This window comes from Astatotilapia calliptera, chromosome 4, assembly GCF_900246225.1.
Source record: "Astatotilapia calliptera chromosome 4, fAstCal1.2, whole genome shotgun sequence".
In the NCBI taxonomy this organism is placed as follows: domain Eukaryota; kingdom Metazoa; phylum Chordata; class Actinopteri; order Cichliformes; family Cichlidae; genus Astatotilapia; species Astatotilapia calliptera.
The window spans coordinates 7,119,794-7,139,381 of NC_039305.1; the positions used below are offsets into that span (position 1 = coordinate 7,119,794).

At 40.5% G+C, this 19,588-nt stretch overlaps 1 protein-coding gene and 2 long non-coding RNA genes across 4 annotated transcripts in view; all 3 read right to left on the bottom strand.

Moving 5' to 3' along the window:
* Positions 1 to 592: 592 nt before the first annotated feature.
* On the bottom strand, positions 593 to 2,006 carry LOC113019984 (uncharacterized). The gene is made up of 3 exons (XR_003272129.1): positions 1,873 to 2,006; positions 1,650 to 1,718; positions 593 to 1,189 (listed from the first exon to the last, which is right to left on the bottom strand). It is a non-coding gene; the product is annotated as an uncharacterized LOC113019984 (long non-coding RNA).
* Positions 2,007 to 3,183: 1,177 nt separating this feature from the next.
* On the bottom strand, positions 3,184 to 5,006 carry LOC113019983 (uncharacterized). Its single transcript, XR_003272128.1, has 2 exons — positions 4,131 to 5,006; positions 3,184 to 3,947 (listed from the first exon to the last, which is right to left on the bottom strand). It is a non-coding gene; the product is annotated as an uncharacterized LOC113019983 (long non-coding RNA).
* Positions 5,007 to 6,795: 1,789 nt separating this feature from the next.
* Positions 6,796 to 19,588, bottom strand: part of lasp1 (LIM and SH3 protein 1) — a 30,899-nt gene continuing 18,106 nt past the window's right edge. The window contains exons 4-7 of one of the 2 annotated variants that reach the window (XM_026164296.1): positions 15,738 to 15,860; positions 12,128 to 12,206; positions 10,466 to 10,563; positions 6,796 to 10,287 (exon numbers count right to left, since the gene is read on the bottom strand). In XM_026164296.1, coding sequence (XP_026020081.1) covers positions 10,114 to 10,287; positions 10,466 to 10,563; positions 12,128 to 12,206; positions 15,738 to 15,860 — 474 coding nt within the window. In that variant the 3' untranslated portion in view covers positions 6,796 to 10,113. The remainder of the gene's footprint in view (positions 10,288 to 10,465; positions 10,564 to 12,127; positions 12,207 to 15,737; positions 15,861 to 19,588) is intronic. The other variant, XM_026164297.1, reaches the window with a different exon arrangement.

Sequence of the window (19,588 nt, forward strand, 5' to 3'; positions counted from 1 at the left end):
TGCATTACGCTGTCGATGTGCATGTGTTCCTCCTGGCTTTCCATAACTGTGCAGGATTAATTTAAAAGGAAACTTCACATCGGGAAAGTCTTTCCTTATATTATTTGTTATTCCCACTCCACTCTCCACTTCCAGGGGTTATTATGGAACGACTTGATGTGTTTTATGATTGTGTTGTGTTCAGTTTGCTCCCAGTTCTCTTCTAGTGAGTGATTACTTAGTTTATTTCCCAGAAAGGCTCCTTATGTTCATTTTTTTAAGCTCCAGAGTTGACAAATGGAGAACAAGGTGAAAAAAAGCATCAAAGAAATTTTCTGACAGTAAGAAGTCTAAAACGAACCACTTAAAACACACCACGTTATTTGTCTTTAAATCCTAAAAACATTTAGGTTTTAAATCGATGACATTTCAGCCATCAAAGTCTGCACCGGAAGCATCTGGACATGATGTAATGTTGTGCACATTCTTCCAGCTATCCAGAGAATTAAGCAAAAATATAAAAGACAACGAAATATCCCCGGGAATGCCAGGAATGCTGTCAGCAGCTGTAGCAGTGATACGGTACTATTTAGATTGTTTTTTTCTCCTTTTAAAATAATTATAAGCACATATAAATGTCCTGTGTTACTGCATTAGACCAAAACTATGGCTCCGGGGGAAAGTCAAGGTCTCTGCAGCTGAAAAACAAAAGAGCACCTGTTTCTGGCCTGTCGAGCTTCAGGGGACACAAAACATAGCTGTGACACAATCTGATATGAGGCGAACAGGAGTGTGATTGAAATCTTTCCTTTAGTCCAGCTTCAATGCTTCATTCTCTTTCTAACCCAGATGAAGACTCACAAGTGTAGTGTCAGCTTGCTGCAGTGTCATTTGATCTGGCCGTGCCAAAGATGCTGTTTGAAGTAAAATGACTGCACATGTGTGTGTGTGCTCTCTGATAAAACAGTGGGTGTATTGTAATGGTGAGAGCGGTAGCTTATACTATCAGCAGAGGAATTCTGATCATTCCCCAGAGGGGCTCTATCTGCCTATGTGGGAGAAACTTTAGCTAAGTGCTTTGAGGAGGTGGGAAGGAATGAATTAATGAGTAGTGTAACATTTAGAGCAAAAATTTCTGGCACAACTTCACCTACTTCCAAGGTGCATGGAGAGGATGAAACAATTCACAATGCAGGAACTCCAGCAACACCTAAGGGAAGAGGAACAACTTTATTGACTGACCAACGCTTTCATCAGGGTCGACTCTGATGCATCCCAGTTTAACATTTAGGAAATAGATTTATATAGTTTCAGAAAGGATATGATTGAAATTGCTACAGTTTATGTTTACACTGCATGGCTACTGATATTTAGCTTATCTTAGCATAAAAGTGAGAACAAAGCAGGAAAAAAAGCTAAACTAAATCTACATACCAGCAACTCTACAGCTCGCAAATTAACATATTATGTTATATTTGTGTAATTCATACAGGTTAAACGTTTTGAGTAAGGGGTGAACCAGGTTAGCCATGTTACCATGTTTTTACACTTTGTGCTAATCTAGCTTAACTAGCTTAAGTTCATATAACTTAAAGGAGACATTACGTGTTTTCAGGATTCATTAAAAATAATTGTTAGGGTAAGACATCCACTGTTATGCAGAAGCTGACCTGTGACCGTGCAGAGAGATGCAAATGTTCAAGAGTCCTCATTGAGAAATAAGACAGAGGAGCCTTCATCTGTTGATAAAATAGAAAATTATGAATAAATCCTGTTTTGTGTAACAGTACACTTTGGTTTGAGTAGCGACTAAAATATGCCTTTAGCTGGAATTCAAGCATTTTTGTGATCAACTTGAAAAACTTCACGTGAGTATTTTCTTTATCCACCCACCTCCTGTAACCTGTTGTTCCATATATGCATCTGGATTGTTCTGATCTATTTACAGATAAGCTGCTCTCAGGTCAGGCCCCACAGCCTGCTATAGGTCAACAGCACCATCTGCAGGAGAGCATCTGGCACAAAAATCCACAACAGCTACAGAGCGTGGGGCGGGTTTGGCAGGAAATGTGGTGCATGGAATATGGTACTGTTAGTCATCCTTCAGGTCATACCCATTCTTTTTAGAGAAGAATGAATATTTTTCCAACATGCTCAAGGGTTAAAAATATATATCCTGCTCAAATGTTTTCTCAGTAGCTGAAATGTGGATGTGATGTGCAGAGTTTACAGCATGACATTACTTCACAGAACACTCGAGTGGAATTTTTGTGTGTGCAATATGCCTTTTATTTAGAGAAATAAACATACCAGACTAAAAAAATTACAAAATTGTGAAGTATATTGCCTAAGAAATTTCATAATAAAAGCATAATTAGGTCTATTTTATTTTTTTTGTAATTTTGCCCTTGGATACCTCCCACGGTGGATTTTAAATCTATCAACATGTACTTGGAAGAGCAGACTTTCAGGTTTAATTCAATGAGTTTGATAGAAGTTTTGTATTAATTAAAAATTATAGAGAGTTTTGTACATAGTCCCCCATTTTCAGAGGGATGAAATATGTTCTCTCTATATTCAGTCGTGTCTCGAGTGACCAAAAAGCGTACAATGCTATGGTCATGAGCCACACTCTGCTCTTCAATCTGCTTGGATCAAGGAATTCTTTTTCAGAACTCTGTGGGCTCATTTAGAGGTTTTCTGCTAAAGTTTAACCTGACCCTATTGTTCTGGACTTTAACCAGTGGTTTAGAACATGTTTTAAAGCCTCTGCCTTTACATTCGACTCTTGTTTGAAGACCTTTTTAATATTGAATTGCGGAGGACAACAGTTCTTCTTATTCCCCCCCCCCAGGATTATTCTTTCCTGTAATTTCCAGCTGTGGTTACATCAATATGGCAACACAATCCACTTTTAGTGGTCTGGTGCAACCTCAGCCCTGCTTTTGCTTATTAACCACTCAAGCAATATAAATTTCAATAAAAGTATCTGCGGACAACAACAAATAGTGATTTGGTCTGTCACTCCAAGAGCAAATGTATTAAACTTAATACACCTAAGAATAAGCAGGAAAGCCTCCATCTATTTGAGAAGCTCGAACCATGAAATGCTTGTCATCTTCTTGAAAACTGACCGTGACAGTTGATAATGCCCAAAAAGGATGAATTCAACTTTGCTTTCCAAAAAGCGAAAGAGAAGGCAGCTGGGTTTACTGGAATCATCTTTATTTGACATTTCACAATTATCAGAAAATTGTGTGTGCATCAGTGAACATTATTTAAAAATAACAGATAATATGAAACTCAGATATACACAAACAACACCTCTTTGTGGATGTCATCTGTGGCCAAAAAAAATAAGGACAAAAACAGAAAAAGAGCAATGTAGTTGCAAAGCTTCAGAACATTAAAGCAACTGATATAGTGCAACAAATACCTTTCCATTCCTCTTAATTTAGTGGACAATGATGATTACAGTGAGAAGGAAAGTATAGTGACTGAGGCTCTCCAACTGATTGCTGAAACACAAACCTGTGCAAAAAGAGCTGATAAAACATCTGGATAATACTGTCAAACTGAACACTTCAAATCAAATCCATCCTTAAAAAATAAATAAATAAATAATCGCACATCGTAAAAAAAAAAAAGGGAAAAAAAAGGCAAATTCTACACCTTTATGAATGCCATCCTGGATCCTTATGTGCAGGTAACATCGCTACTCCTCTAAACAGTAATACTGACACAGAAGTACCACAGAAAATGATGATGAGGGTTATAATTTCTGTTTGGGCATCCTGGTCAGATCTGACTGTTCCAAAGAAGGAAGGAGGGGAATGATTGCAGAGTGCAAAACAGTTTGGCTTCCACTTCTTCTCCATTTGTTTTTCCTCTCTTGCCTGGATCGCTCCTCTCATCCCCACATGAAAGCTCCAAAGGGAACCATCATGGCCTGGCCGTGGCTCTACTCCCTGAAACATGGGAAGCATTAACAGGTCTGTCGCTGGCAACTTACTAACACTTACGGCGATGAAAGAAACCAATCATCCCAAAATCGATACAGCAACAGGAACACCGGCCTTTCTCGGGTATATGCACTCATTTTCCACCACAGAAGGATTTCGCTTAATAACACCTGCAAATACAACACTCACCTCTGTTTGTGGCGTAAACCGGGGATGCAGGAGAGGAAAAACAAACACCCTCCGTTAGGCTCCAGCACCGCCTGACCAGGACGCATCTTCATCACAGCATGTAGATGATGTAGGAGAGAAAGACGAGGCCCATAACGGCGAAAAACATCAACACCAAGATGTCCACCATGATGGGAGCTCGGTCGGAGACAGACTGTGCGGATGTGAGGAGAACACGCAGCACAAACAGCGACCTTACCACCGAGGGTAGAAGATCGGCGAAGATCGGAACAGATCGGAAGAACTCGGAGAGCTCCACACGCCCCGCCCTACACAAAAAGCGAACGTGCAAGGGGGAAAAGAAAACACATGTGATTTTCTAACCCGGAGTTTTGGCTTTCAGGCACGTTTGCCCAAGAAAGGCGTGTTTGGCCTCCATGGATGACTTCCCCCAAAATCTTTACTTTGTTACCAAAAGGACAGTTTGTAGCTTTAATCAATAATAAGTCAATAAAGTCTTAAGTCAGGAGAAGCAAGAGAGAACATACAAAGAGTAGAAAGAGTCTATGACTGTAAATAACTGGGGTCAACCATCCAAAGCAACGGACAGTCGCAAGAGAGGTGAAGCAGAGAGCGTAGCCAGGGGGTGGAGACGAGTTTCAGGGGTGATTTGTGACAGAAGACTAGCAGGCGATGTTGGTGACCTGCTATGATGTATGGTTTTGGAGATAAAGGCTTTGATAAAAAGACAGGAAGCTGAGCTGGAGATGGCAGAGTTGAAGATGTTAAGATTTTCATTGGGATGGCCAAGGCTGAAATTAGCACATCGGAGGGACAGCTCAGGGTGGGCGGTTTGGAGACAAAGAGGAAAAGCTGAGATGTTTTGGACATGTGCAGAGGAGAGATAGTGGATATACTGCTCAAAGGATGTTGAATATGGAGCTGTCAGGCAGGAGGAAATGAGGAAGACCACAGAGAAGATTCATGGTTGTAGTGAAGGAGGACATCTAAAGGGCTGGTGTGACAGAAGTAGAGAACCTTCCACAAGTTGAATTAGCTTGATGGGTTTTTCTTATTTCTCACAAGATCAACAACAACAATAGCCAATCAGGATGTTCCACATACCACAACTGAACCAGTAATTCTCCCTGATAACTACATCGTTTTGACCTTTTCCTGCTTTATAAGTAAACTGGCTTCAATCAAACTATGTTCAAATCTTGTTGCCTAATGGAGCAGTAACCATCCTCGTTGAAGATCCCTTTTAATCTGCACAAATCTCCCATTTACCACATTTTCCCCCCATTATGCTTGAAAGAGGTCATCAAACTCCCCCCAGCATCTTTTCAGTTGTCTCACCTCTCACAAATAGGTTCAGAATTTTCCTTTTTGAGGTCTTTTGTTTTTTTAAGCACTTGAAATGAAGGCAAATGGACTTCTTTCTGCTTGTGAAGACATTTTACTTCCCATCCAAGTGGCTTCTTTAGTTCTAGAAACTAATGGAGAGTCTTGGGTATTTTACCCCTTGTGGGATTGTCTCCATTGAAGAGATCCTGAGAGTCACCATCTTTGTCATTGTGAGTTACATGAGCCCAGGTGTGAATCAAGGTAGGTCATTACTGTCACAGAGGCCAAGGTGTGAATCCCTTTGGAGACACTGTCCTACCATGTCATGTTGGAAATAATTAAGGTCACATGGGTTATGGTGTGAGTGGGGATTGAATCACCTGGAAAGGGATCTCCAGACTGTGTTATAGGTGACTGATGACTGGTGCTCTAGGACACCAGCAGTCTAACAGCGGTCATTCAGTGTGGACATAAATACCCTCCTTTATTCCCGTGTCCTCTCTGCTTTAGCTGAAGATGTATAACTGCGTTGTGTGACGTGTCACGAGTGGTTCTTTGGTCTCGCCCGTGTAAAAGTCCAAACGCTCCTCAACACATTGCACAATGTACACTTGTGTTGTTTTGTCTCGTCTTGTGTTGTTAGGTCTGAAGCACACTGGGCTGTTACGGTTCTGAGTTTCTCTGACAGACCTGCCAAATGAGGGACAATATTAATCCATTTCTCCCTGGTTAGGGCATCTCCACTGATTTAGTGCAAACCCAGTATGGTTTTAGATATGGAAACATTCCTGATTCACTTCTTGAATGGTGAGAAGGGTGCTTTGCAGTTCATATTTAATAAAGCTAGCAGTTCAGGACCTGCCAGATTCTCAAGGTCTTAAATTAGAGACTCTGAGGAGCCTGTGTTATCAGTTATGCACCAGTGTTTCCCACTTCTTTTGAATTCTGGCTGGAGCCGGTTTTCCCTCTTCTGCAAGGGGAGTGGTGAAAATTGTTGTATGAAATACTGTTTCTTCTTTTCCCACGTGGAATAGCTTGAATTTATTAGCACAAGCACGCTAATGAAGGTCCTTTAATGAACCATTTTGAGACTTAGAACCAAACCCCCAAAAGACTCAGCTAAACATATTACTTCATTAATCAGCACAATGGTTTTTAGGTATGACAACATAACATGAAAAAGTTTTCCTATTTAGCAATTGTCCTTTTTTGCATCATAAATTCGTAGAAGCGACATAATGTGACATTTGCTGAAAAAGGGCCTTGCACACCTATGTAGATTTTTACGTTTGCGTTGCTATTCATGTGTCCAAGTGAAGAGACTGTACAGACAGAGCAGTCTTGAGAAAAAAAATGACATTTTATTGAATCTGCAGAATCATAAGTACAATTTGAAGTGCTGTATCAGGGCAACAGGAGATGATATCAGGTCCTTAATCTGAGGATGTATTCAGAGTGTTGAATACATGTGTATGTCAATATGCATATGGTATATTTTTTTTTCTTTAAAAAAATAACAAAATTATATCAAAAACAATTTAAGATGGAATGCACAAAAACTGGTCTGAATGCTAAACCTGCAATTGTGGATTATATGATTTCACTCTGCAAAGTCTACAGTATATAACCAGTATCATAGAAGCAGGGAATGATTCATCGGAAGAGCAGGAGCCTACGATGAAGGCTGAAGGAAAGAGGAACTGCAGCAGGAGGTTGGACAGCATAAGAAGACAGAAACTGAATGGAAGCAGGGTTATGATATGAAGTTAGGGTTCAGTAGTGATGCCAGAGCAGAGGAGCGGTATTTGGCGCAAAGAGGTTAACTCCTGACTAAAATCCAGGTCAGACAAACAACTTGCCGCCTCTCACAGACTGGGAAATCGAGAGGATCGCCACCCTCAGTCGCCCCCTCTCCCCCCAGCCTCGCACGCTTACATCTTCGCACACACAGTGCCTTAACAAATCCATCCTGAGCCACACTTAAACAATACTGGCTGTCTTTGGCCATTCCCCCCCTCCTTCCCTCATTTCATCCACACCACCACCTAACAACAATCAACACACTTGAGATAAGTTTGGACTGGACGCAATCCGGAATCTACCAGTGTGAGTAGTTTCGTTGATAATTAAATTTGAGCAAATGCACCATCAGCCAGGAACAACAATCATTTCACTCAAAGCCAAACCACAAAATTCCTCAATTTACCCCAGGGATACACACAACCGTGAGCTCTAAACCAGCTTTCCGATCTAGCGTCTGTTTTGCAAATATCCTGTTGTCGAATAGAGATTAATGCAAAATGCAGGAAAGATGCTGTACAGTGTGTTCATTCATTCTCATTTATTAGAAGATTAGAAGAGTCTTTTTTCTAATTCAGTGACTTTTTTTTTTTTCCATCAGCACTGTCACAATTCATGACATTAGAGAGTTTGATTGTTCAACACCAACTGACAACGTGCATCAACCGTGAGTCAGCTTTTAAAAATCACAGAACTTCTCCACATTCACAAAAATATTGAAACGCTTTTATCTGCAGGCAAGCCACTTCCCAGAGCACCGTGACCTGTAAAAACAATTCCCCCTAACTTACATTTATGATACATATACAATTGTACAATGTCATCTAGCTACATAGTGAGAGCCTTGTTTCACTTAATGAAGCCGAAATCCCCTCCCTCCCCGCTCCCCAGCTCCACTGTAAGGATGGCCCCACCCTGATCGCTCATGTCTGTGACAGTCACAGTGCATCACAGGAGAAGGAAACTGCAAGAAAAGGGGAAAGGTGCATAAGGTCAGGGGCCTGTGACATTATTTACACCACAGAGGAATGGCAACAATAATGACAATTACACGTGTTATGGTTTTAACAGAAATACTGTGTCGCAGTCTTTCTGTGGAAGAGCCAGCAACGCAAACGCTTCATTTTACGCTCAAGAACCAGTTTCAACATTTAGCTGCCAGCGAGCGGTGGCTGGCTTGTTGTTGGGATTGGCCTGCCACATGTGCCGCCCTGGCTCAGGTGGCAGCTGCCTTTAAAATGAACAGAGCATACGATAAAAATCAACTTTCAGGTGTATTTTAAATGATTCTTTTTCTAAATTCTCCCTTCTTTGAAGCTGCAGAACAATGAAACTGTCTTTAACAACAAGCAGTTAGCGCTGTCCTGAAACTCCAAGTAATTATCCCATGACTGATCTAATACAGTGACTACAAGAGTCTCCATAACTACTCCTTTTCTGTCTTGCAAACTGAGTTGCTGGTTTATTTATTAAATACACAGATCTGTTTTTTTTTTCTCAAAACAAACATCTAATAACAACAAGGACAGTTCAGGAAGAAAAGAGCGAGAAAAATGACAACATCTACCACAGCCATAAAAAAAAATCTCACATTAAATGAGAAAAAAAAAAGACTGGAATGTACTCTTTCAAAAACGGTGGAATGAATTTCAAATAAATGATTCACAATATCGAGTTGTGCTTGGCCTCGTCTTTTATAAAGGATTTCTGTGATGGTGATATTTTTTTTTCTTAGCAAAGGGGAAGAGCCATTTCCCCCCCAAAACAGCTTAATCTTGATCACCATATCTTTGTGATTCTCACAGGACTGAAGGCATTTAGGCTGCAAAATCAGGAATAAACGTGTATACTGTACATGCAGACGTGTGTTCAGTGTAACTGCAAGAGAAAGACTGATGAAGTCCCCTAACGTGTCCCTGATCCCTCCTGTATCCAGGAAGCCTGTGTAAGGCTCAACAGGAGGTGCTCTACAGTTAGGTCATTATTCCAGTTTGACAACAGCACAGTGCTGAACATGAGGGTGCCTACTTGAGCAGACTGGCGAGATGTGTGTCCATCTATAAATATATTTAAAAAACCTCTCTGTTAAGACTGAAAACTGGCTGACTGATGCAACAGCAACAGCGTTGGAGGTTAAAGGAATGTACTCAAGTGAAAAAAAAAAAATCACTCTAAGACAGACTGAGATTCTATACACTGTTTTTCCAGTCTGGCCAAGATCACGCTGCAAAATTAAAGAAAGAAAAAGACAAATGGGCCCATTAAAACGCCACTCAAACACACTTTGAGCTAGTTTCTTCACTGAATTGTGTCTGCAGGTTTACTCACTTCAGGGATATCTTTTTTTCAAAAAACAAACAAACATTTTCTTCAGTATTTTTGCATGTTTTAGTGGTAGGATTGCTAAGTGGCGTAGCTAGGATGGAGCTGTGTGACACGGCACGGACCCCTGACATACTGCAATGAACTGTGAATTCATCTTTGAGGACTTTCCATTCCCACTTGCAGCTGCATGAGAGTGGAGTCAGGATGGGGACAAAGACAAAGAGGATGACGAACATCCAAATAGAGAGACATTAGCACAGATGGACGAATAGAGAAGCAGGCAGGCAGATAGACAGACAGAAGGACAGACAGCTAGATAGAGGGTGTGTGTCTGTGGCTGGCGAACAGTGAGAGCAGAGCAGGGATGTAGAGGGGGAAGGGGTTCAGGGTCTCTCAGGGCAGGTTAGGGAACAAGAGTAAAAATAAGAGAAAGCGGCGCTAAGATGAGATGGCACTGGGCTTTTCCTTTCCTACTTTCCCTCCCTTTCTCTATCTCCTCCTTTTTCTCTCCCTCTTTTTCTTCTCCTCTAGCTCAGATGGCCTCCACGTAGTTGGCAGGCAGCATGCCCTGCTGGCCGGTACGCTCCACGCGGCCATACATCCAGCCTTCATCAATCTGCTGCACGTCTACGATCACATCTCCGTCCATAAAGGAAACTTCATCCTCATCGGCGGCAGAGTAGTCATATACTGCCCTGTATCGCTTCTGTCAGCAAAAAAGAATGAGCTTGGTTAGTTTATAAACGGTTACAGTCTGCTGACAATGAGCTTAATCATCTTGGAAAGAATGTGTTTTGCTTTTGTGTTATTAAATTACAACAAATCTTCTGATTCTTGTTAGGTTTTGGAATCGGTGAATTTAATTAGAAGAGTGAAGGACGTACCCCAGCACTGGGAGGCGGGGCAGCGGCTGCCTGGCGCACTGGTTCAGGAGCAGGATCATAGTGGTAGTTCTGAGTGGCTGCAGGCTGCTGGTAACCACCTGGTGAAGGAGTACAGGGATAATGAAGGAGTTAGAATCATAAGCAGTACTACTTATAATTGGTGCTTTAACCTACACAAAAGGTCATTTATGGCAGTATGCGGCTCTGTGATTTTTTTAAATCATAAGAAGTAGCATCAAATTCTGCTACCTTGCAAAGTTTTAAGAGCACTTGCCCATTGCTGTGGCAAGGATTAAGGAGGGTGGGATCACTTAATACACAAAATATTTTAATTATTATACAAGCTCAAGATGTTTGCATACATTTTGTTTTAACTACAAACAAAGTAATAAAGGATGCGAAAAATAAAAACAAAACACTCTTAATACTTTAGTCAATTTGTTGTTGCTAACGTTATTAAAGAGTCACCAGTTCATCTTTGTTTTGGTGCCACTCAAACACATGTTACCGTTTAAAATGCATTTCTTCTCTAGCAGTTCTAAAATGAAGAGAAACTGTCTTTTAAGAAGCGAGAGACAATAAAAATATTGTGTAAATAAAAGGTCATTTTGTTTGTACAATACCATATTTGCATAAAAATGACAGAACTGTAATTAAATTAAAAAAATCTCGCTTAACAGGTAACAGTATAGTTAATATAAACACAATACCTATTAAAATGTTCTCCTGTATAAAATAATGGGGTCAGAAATGACCTGACTTGGTTACGCACAGTAGGTTGCACATACATAAAGTTCACAACTACACAATTCAGGTACACGACCCATAAATAATTAGATAAATGACTATAATAACTAATAAATACGTGTAGGAATATTAAGACGCAGGTTTAAAAAGAAAAAAAAAAAGCACTGAGAAAAATCTGACTACTGAACACTGAGAAAATGTAAAAAGCTCCACAAAGGCTAAATTCAGAAGTTTGTAAACATTGACTCAGTACAGTCTATAATTAGATATTCATTTCCATGTATTTTCCATGCATACAAGCTGTGTATTTATTGTTTGTTTGTGCAAAAGCTCTTTTACAGTAAATGCTAAAAAAAACAAACCCTACATGGCAAGCCAAGGCACGCATGCTCTTGATTCACAACCCTCTAAACAATGACCTTCTGTGTAAAGGTGTTGAACTGGCACACGAAATACAAATAGCAGGCTGACTAGTCATTCCTCTTCCTAATGCTGAAAGCACTGTTCTGACATAACTGCTCCTGTTGTTGTTTGCAATTATTACTGCAAAGTTTCTGTGTCTGAGCTTCAGCAAACAATTGTTTGACTTGAGTAATGAATAAAAACAGATTATGTACAATTATGATTTCAGCTGTGATTGTGAAACAGAATTATGCTTGCAGTAATGTAGTCATTTATGGCTAAGAAGATTAAAAAGCAGAAGAGTGCAGTGAAGAACTTGAGCTCCTATAGCCTCTGGGAGGGAGGAACCAAGCGCAGACAAGCCAAGAAAGCTAAAGAAAAATGTAATGCTTTTTGTTCTCTAGTTCATGTACATTTTCCAGCTACACAGATATTTTTGTGGATTCAGACAGTGCTTTCTTCACTTCTGCCTTCTACTTCTCTGCTACATTTACTAGTAATTGCTGGTCATACCTGCACTGGGGTTGCTTGGCAGATGTTGTGGACCCTCTCCTCCGATCTTCTTCTTCTCAAATTCCTCATGGTACTTAATCTGCAATGCACAAACACAAACAGGTCATTCATGAAGATGAGGAATAACGCACCTTCTCTTAGGAGATTCAAATCCTTTCAAGTCTTTTCTAGATTCAAAAAGGACTTGTAGTTTGTACAGTTCCTTTTCTATCCACCAGGGGTCTCCCACTTGCTCTCTAGCTTCTCAGTGTCTGTGGAGATAGGTGGGGCGCACTATTTGCAGCAAATGCTCAGGGAAGCAGCTTGATGTTGAGAGGAAATGACATCTCAGGTACCGGAAGCAGTGTAAGGACGTAGGTGTATAGCAACGGCTTGTTGACACATCAGACAGGTGAAACATACACACAAACACACACCAAAAAAAAAAAAAAAAAAAAAAAAAGAGCAGAGGAGGAGTACAGAGAACAAGTCACTCAAATCCCCGAGTCTTACACACTCGCTTGGAATGACAGAGCAAGACTCAAAAGGAACTACTGAGAGGAAAAGGAGAAGGGTGGGGTTGTATGACTAAGCATATGAAATGGAATCAAGTTTAAATTAAAGTACTACAGTCTCAAGTGTAAGTGAATAGAGAAAAAATGGATTTTTTTCATTCTGTAAGCCATACGCTGAGTTATAACTGAACAAAAACAAAAAAGCAGCACAATTAGATGTTTAGGCAGACTTTATGACCATTTCTCCAGCCAGTGCGACAAAGGCTGTGTTCAGTGTTTCAAAATCAAACAGGCAGCACTGATGAAACAGAAACTGAGTGACTGCTCTATTTAACCCGTCTCCTTATTACCAGACTGATAACAGACTTACTCAACAGTTCTTCGGTCAAGATTTACAACCCTGTATTCTGTTCCCGCTTATGCCCCGGCTCAAAGAGCCCACTGTGCTGCTGGCGTCAGTGAGGAGTGTATTCACCGACTGGATGGGACGACGGAGTGTTTGTGTAAGGACAGTGAAGCGAGTGACTGGGAGAACACAGTGGCTATTCTCAAGTGCAATATGCTAAGTGAGAGTGTGTGAGAGAGATTATTTTAGTTTGTTTTGAAGAAGCAGGTTGAACAGATGGTGTGTTTGTGTGTGGATTTACAGGACTTGCCCTAGCTGCTGCTGAACTACCCCCGACCATCCCCCCTGATTCATCTCAATCTTTGCTGGTGGCAGGAAATATAGAAGGATGGACCGAGAGATGTGGCAAAAAGAAGGGCAAAACAGAGATGAGACTAGAAGAGGGTTTATTGCACTTTGTTTTTCAGTGTCCAGAGAAGAGAAATAAAAGACACTAATGTTCATCTGCAGTGGCTCCTTTATGATTGGCTGTGAATGACAAATTGATTGCAAGCAGAGGTCTCGTTTATCAGCTTCAACTAAAGCCACTTCACGATGCGCTTAAATCTATCCTTAAACAGTGAAATTGTGGCTTGTGTGCGCGCCCATAAACGCATATAATATATGTGTTTGTTTTCCTGCTTTGCTGACTTCCTTAATCTCCAACATGCAAGATCTTCATCACATGAAAACTGTAATTATCCATCACCCTCCACACCAATTATGCCATTAGCGAGGCCAGTGCAGAGCTCGGTATGTATGAAGAGGTGTCTTTGTTTTGTCAGTTTGTTTCACATAGAAAGAAAGGTCTTTGCAGCTGACTTAAGCAGATTGGGGGACACAAGGTGAACAATATAAACATTTCTACATTCCTGTTGTGTATTTACAGAGAAATGGCAAATCAATCAATAACAGGGGCAGAGGGAGAGGAAAGTGAAGGTGATTGGACCCAATGAAAAGTGAATGGGAGAGAACTCCTTTACCATGTATAAAGAGCAAGTAAGAGGACAAAAAGATTTTAAAAGCAACAGTATACAAAAAAAATTGTAGAACTTGAGATCTTAATCTGGGGAAATTCTCTGAGGCTTGAGCTGGAGGAGGTGAGACCAATTAGGTAATGTAACAGAAAATGATGACAAAAAATGTGCCACGTTATTCTGGTGGCTTCCAAAGCTTTCATTTGAAGCATAATGACTAAGCTTTAAAGGAAATCAAGTTTTTTTTTTTTTGTTTGTTTTAAATAAAAAAATAAACCTTGGCTTTAATTTTTCACATTTTCTGCCACTTACTTTCTCTACTCTGCTTCATCTCCAGCACTCGCTAAAGGTCATGTAATACGTGTTTAAGGGCAAGTTATTACGCGCTGAGATTATTTCTAAAACAGTATCAAAACACTCATCTGAACAGAGATTGTAAAAATGCTAATAAAATAAAAATGTGTTGTTGTGATTACAGCCTGGCGTGGCACAGACAGCTGTCCCCTGGGATTTACAGTTGTTTTGCAGATGCCTGTTTTCAGGATTGGTGCTGTTGCTCCTTCCTCAATATAAATTGCTACATTTTTAACAAATTATTTGTTTTGCTTTCCTTGTACAATTTTCTAATTTCCCATGCTGCACTCAACAATCATGGCATGCTCAGTTGCCTAGCAATGCTTATCCATTAGTAAGAGACATTTTGATAAGCAGGCTGCCATATCTTAAACCAGCGGTCCCCAACCCCCGGGCCTCGGACCGGTACCGGTCCGTGAGTAGTTTGGTACCGGGCCGCGAGAGTTGAGGCTCAGGTGTGAAATGTATGGTTTTCAGGGTTTTTATCGGTTTTCAGTGTTATTTTGTTATCGTTTTTATCGTTAACTCTGTTTTCGTGGGTCTTTTCACGTGTGTTATGAATAAATCTTTTTTTTCGGTACTGGTACTAGTTTTATTTTGCTGTATTTATCCGCGACACCTTAAAGGCCGGTCCGTGAAAATATTGTCGGTCCGTGGCGCAAAAAAGGTTGGGGACCGCTGTCTTAAACCATAGATGACTAGATTAGATCAATAGATGCCTATAAAGTGGTATTTATTTTAGTGTGACAGAAGATGAATAATTACGGGAGTTGTAACTGAAACTGGTAAGAGTAGATGACTGACCAACGTGGAGAACCTAGCGAGTTAAGTACCACAGTAGCTGTCTCAGTAGACTCCGAGTGTGGAAAACAATTCAGACTAAGTCAAGTGAACTTCGGAGTGGACTAACTGAGTCTGGTGGATTCTCAAGATTCTCAAAAGTCTTTAGACAACGAGGTAATGCAGAAATATTGATTTTTTTTTTTTTTAACCGTATTGGCTGATCTTAAATCTTATGTTGTGGTAGCCATTCACAGTGTCCTCACTCAATAACTGGACCCATTCCAAACATTTTGGTCCCAATTAAAAATTTACACCCAAAAGATTAAAAATGCCACCGCTTCCCTTTAAAGCAGTGAAATCAGTAAATCTTAAAGAACTGAAGAGCCGTTTGCAGAGTACTTCATGTAGACCAATCATTCTCCATAGAAGAAATCCTCAGTTCAATATTGGCAAAGAGATTATAGTCACACAGGGAAACTAATCAACACAGAGCAGACTGGCTTCATACCAGGCTGTCAGGGTGGGGGGAAACGCAGAAAGAGCTCCAAATATTCAGTCTGCTTTATTATTAAGATGTTGAGAAATAAACAAACAAGTGGAGTGAATGGAGTACTTGCTTTGGTGACGCTTACATTGCTGATTTGGTCCTGCGTTTTCTTAATTCTTTGCATCTCTGGTGTGTCTGCGACCACGCTGAAACCCTTCCCTTTATTCTTCTCAAAATCCTCCCTGTAAAGAACCTGCACAACAAAACAGGATCGTGTTAGAAATAAAGGCAAGGTCAACACGCAAGGCAAATTACATGTAAAATGAATTATACATTGACATCAACAGTTTCAGTTTAGCGAGTCAACAAGGAAAATCCAGCAAATGCAGTGGAAATGGTTATTTATAGATGCAGTGACCTAGATTCTTTCAACAAATCATATTCAACATTTTGAGGATTCATAATGGAGACTTGGTATTTTCCTGCACCTCTGAAATCAATTTACAACTCATATATAATTGTAAAAAGTAACAAAAAATTAAAAATCGTGAAATAAAATTCTTGGTTTTGCTAATGTCAGTGCTGAGTTTTGCTGAACTAAAGCTTTGGGTTTATAAAATTCTTTGGAAGGAAGGAATAAAATTATTTTATTGGCAGCTCGATCACAGCTCAACCACAGCTCAACAACATGCGATGGACTAACATGATAATGTTGACAAGTCGTCTCTGGGAAACTGACATTCGTTTATATTTTGCATCTTCTTTTTTGGGTATTTCCATAAGAAGGCTAGCTGAAATTTAAACAAATGTACCAGATTCTACAACAACAGCAGCCCAAATCTACACACTGCCTCTGAGGCTGAAAATTCCCTTCACACCACACATGATTCGGGGCCCTGCATCCAGAGGAATATCTGAATATGGATTATTTTGTGATATGTTCTTGAGATGGACAAGATGTTTCACATTTTTTCCTTTTTTCAGTTTGATATGCACAGGAAAAGCACCCAAAAAATTACAGGACACAATTATCCGCAAACTGGATCAATCACATAAACTACTAATTATAGTTTTATGACCATTTAATTGTATTTGTTTACTTATATCTCTCACTATAAAGCATAAGCTTGACGACAATACAACAAAGTTGCTTTTGGCCTTTACTAGTCAAATTTTACGTTTTCTGCAAATTCAATAATCTTGTACGCATCAAATAGGCTCTCTGTTTGTGTTGTATGCACAAACTGAGTAGGGTTTGCCCTGCATATATTGCTTTGTCTTCTGTGGTGACGTTAACTTCCTGCCTGCTTGAGTGAGTGAAGGCCTTACATGCAGGACGTGGTAGTAACCATATATGGTTAAAATGAGAGGTACTGTGCAACAAACAGTGTCAGCGTGTGTGTGTGTGTGTTATTTTCCAGCCTTCCCACCCTATTCTGACCCTAAGGGGCAGAGAGGAGGAAACGTCCTGCCCATGTAACGTCAGATGGGAATCAGAAATTACAAAGCTCTCCCTCACTGCTACACCGTGGGTGATCACTCAAAGCCACAACCACATACACCACTTAACAAACCTGAAACAGGAAAACACGTTTTATTTCTGAACTAAAGCTGTAACACATTTTAGCGCTTCTCTCTGTCATCTTTTCTGAGAATTTTAGACTCCACCCCCCACACTGAAACTCTGTCCCTGCCTCCATGGTGACTGCACTGATTTCCTGCACTCCTCCAAGACTGAGGGCGCCTGCTTGCACAGTCCATTACCAGGAAACAAAGCTTCACCCTTGCATCCTCTCCCCCAGATATCCACATAATGCCTGACACTGCTCAATACAGTGACCAATCCTCCCTCTCATCTCCCGGAGCCTTGTGATGACACAATGTTACTGTGATTCACAGCTAATGTGCGCGAGTGCGTAGGTGATGCGCTGTAATTGGTCCATATCTGCCGTCACCCTCGGTGTGACGTCCACTGAGAAAATGAGGCAAAACTATAGCTGATCCTCGTTCAATGAGGAATTGTATACAGCTTTGAGGCATGCACACACAGATAAGAAGATTAATGTGACCTCGACCCATCTTTGTCCCTCATTCCTTGCTCTTCTCTGTTCAATATGTGATCCCCCTTATGTTTTTTTTTTAATTTCTCAAGCCTGTCTCCTTTGTCTTTTGGGATCTATGCAACAGCTTCTTCTCCTCCAATCATACCTCTGCTTTCTTTCCCCACCCACACTCTGCTCTTGCTGTGCTCCTTTTTCATTCATTCATATTTTACTGCTTCAACGGCAATAGTCAGTCATCCCATAGAGCTGGAGCTTTTCCTCATTATAATCTTTCTCGTTGCTTCTATTTGCATTCCACCAGCCTTCCTTCCTAAGGGAATTTCACTTTTATCTCTTACTCTCTCACCACACACTCCTCCCTCTTTCTGGTTGGTGCCGTCCCGTCTCTTCTCATGTGCAATTCATAGCTCTTCCTCTCCTCCTTCCCAATTCGTTTCTCTCTAGTTTTTTTTCTCCTTTTCTGTCTTGTTTCTTTCTGTCTTCCCCCCACAAAGTCTAGTAATGAGGTGTGACAAACCCTGCTACCATAGCAATAAGGTTTCGTAGCAACGCAGTAGCGGCAGCGTGGTGGTGGTGAGGGGTTAGACAGTTACCGATCTCCACAAACAAACCTCCCCTCAACTTTAATTTGATGACACAGAAACACCTAAAAAGTGCCCTTAAAAACACAACTTTAGCTCAAAAGATTCAGCAGTTAACAGGATGTTTTTTCTTTAAGGGTGTCTGCTGAACTGACAGCACAATCAACCCCTTCAGCTAAAAAACACAAAAACGTCTGCACGGAGGTGACAACTTTGCTAAAGGGATTAAAAAAAAAAAAAAAATCTTTTTGACAAATTTAAGGTTCATGTGTTTTTTTTCCCCCCTGTCACAAATCATATTTTCCTGTCCACTGTGACATTAAACTGCAAATGAGGAGAAATAAAAGTCACAACATCCCACACTACTCTTTGTCCATCTCAACCTCGATAAAACTGAAATTCCTGCCCCCAAAACTTCCACTGTGGAAGTCGGTGGTTAAACTGACCCGTCATCACCAGCAAAACTTTTCCTTTTAACTGAGAAAATCAAACCTTTACCGTCACCCAAAAACTTGGGTGTATACAGTTTTTTGTAGCTCACTTTTCACATGTACTTCTCAGTGGCCAGACTTCTCCTTATACAGCAGACCCGCGAAGACCTTATTCCTTGATCATTTTTCACATCCAGAGGCACTTCTAAGGTTGTTGCACCTAAATCTACAATTCATCAGTTCAGCTGACTCAGTGGTTCATTTTCAAACACCTGCTGAAAACTCGTTTTATATGGTAGCCTTTCTTTAAACATCGATTTATATCATAAATAAGAATTCATGCTTGAATGCATCTCTGCATTTACTGCATTTAAGGCACATTTCTGATGTTTGTGTTTCATTCAAATCATGAAGCATGTTATAACTGTTAAGAAATGCTATAGAAAAAAAAATGATTAAAATTCAGCCATGCACTAGCATTTATTATATGGATCTTATTGGATACAGTAAACAATTAGCATAACACTCTCTCAGTATTATGGAGTCTTTGTGGGGGCTGTTTGGATGCACAATCCATGTAGAAAAACACCATCTGTCCCTTGATTCCTCAGTCATCCCCCTCCCCATATGACTATCCAAACCCCTATACTCTGCAAAACCCCCCGTCACATCCACACCCCACTCATCTCTAGTGTTTGACACAGACTTTTGGATAAGATATGGATATGCCCTGCCTGCCTCTCTGTACAGCGCTCTCTCTTCTACAACAAGCTGCAAAAACAAGCTTCTCCTTCAGGTTTCCTGGTGGATTGTGTGTCGTTTTCTTTCTCCAAAGTAAAGAGGCTTCAACAGCTGTACCTCTCACATAGTTTTTTCTAATTAGAGACTAAAACTGTGCTGAAAGAT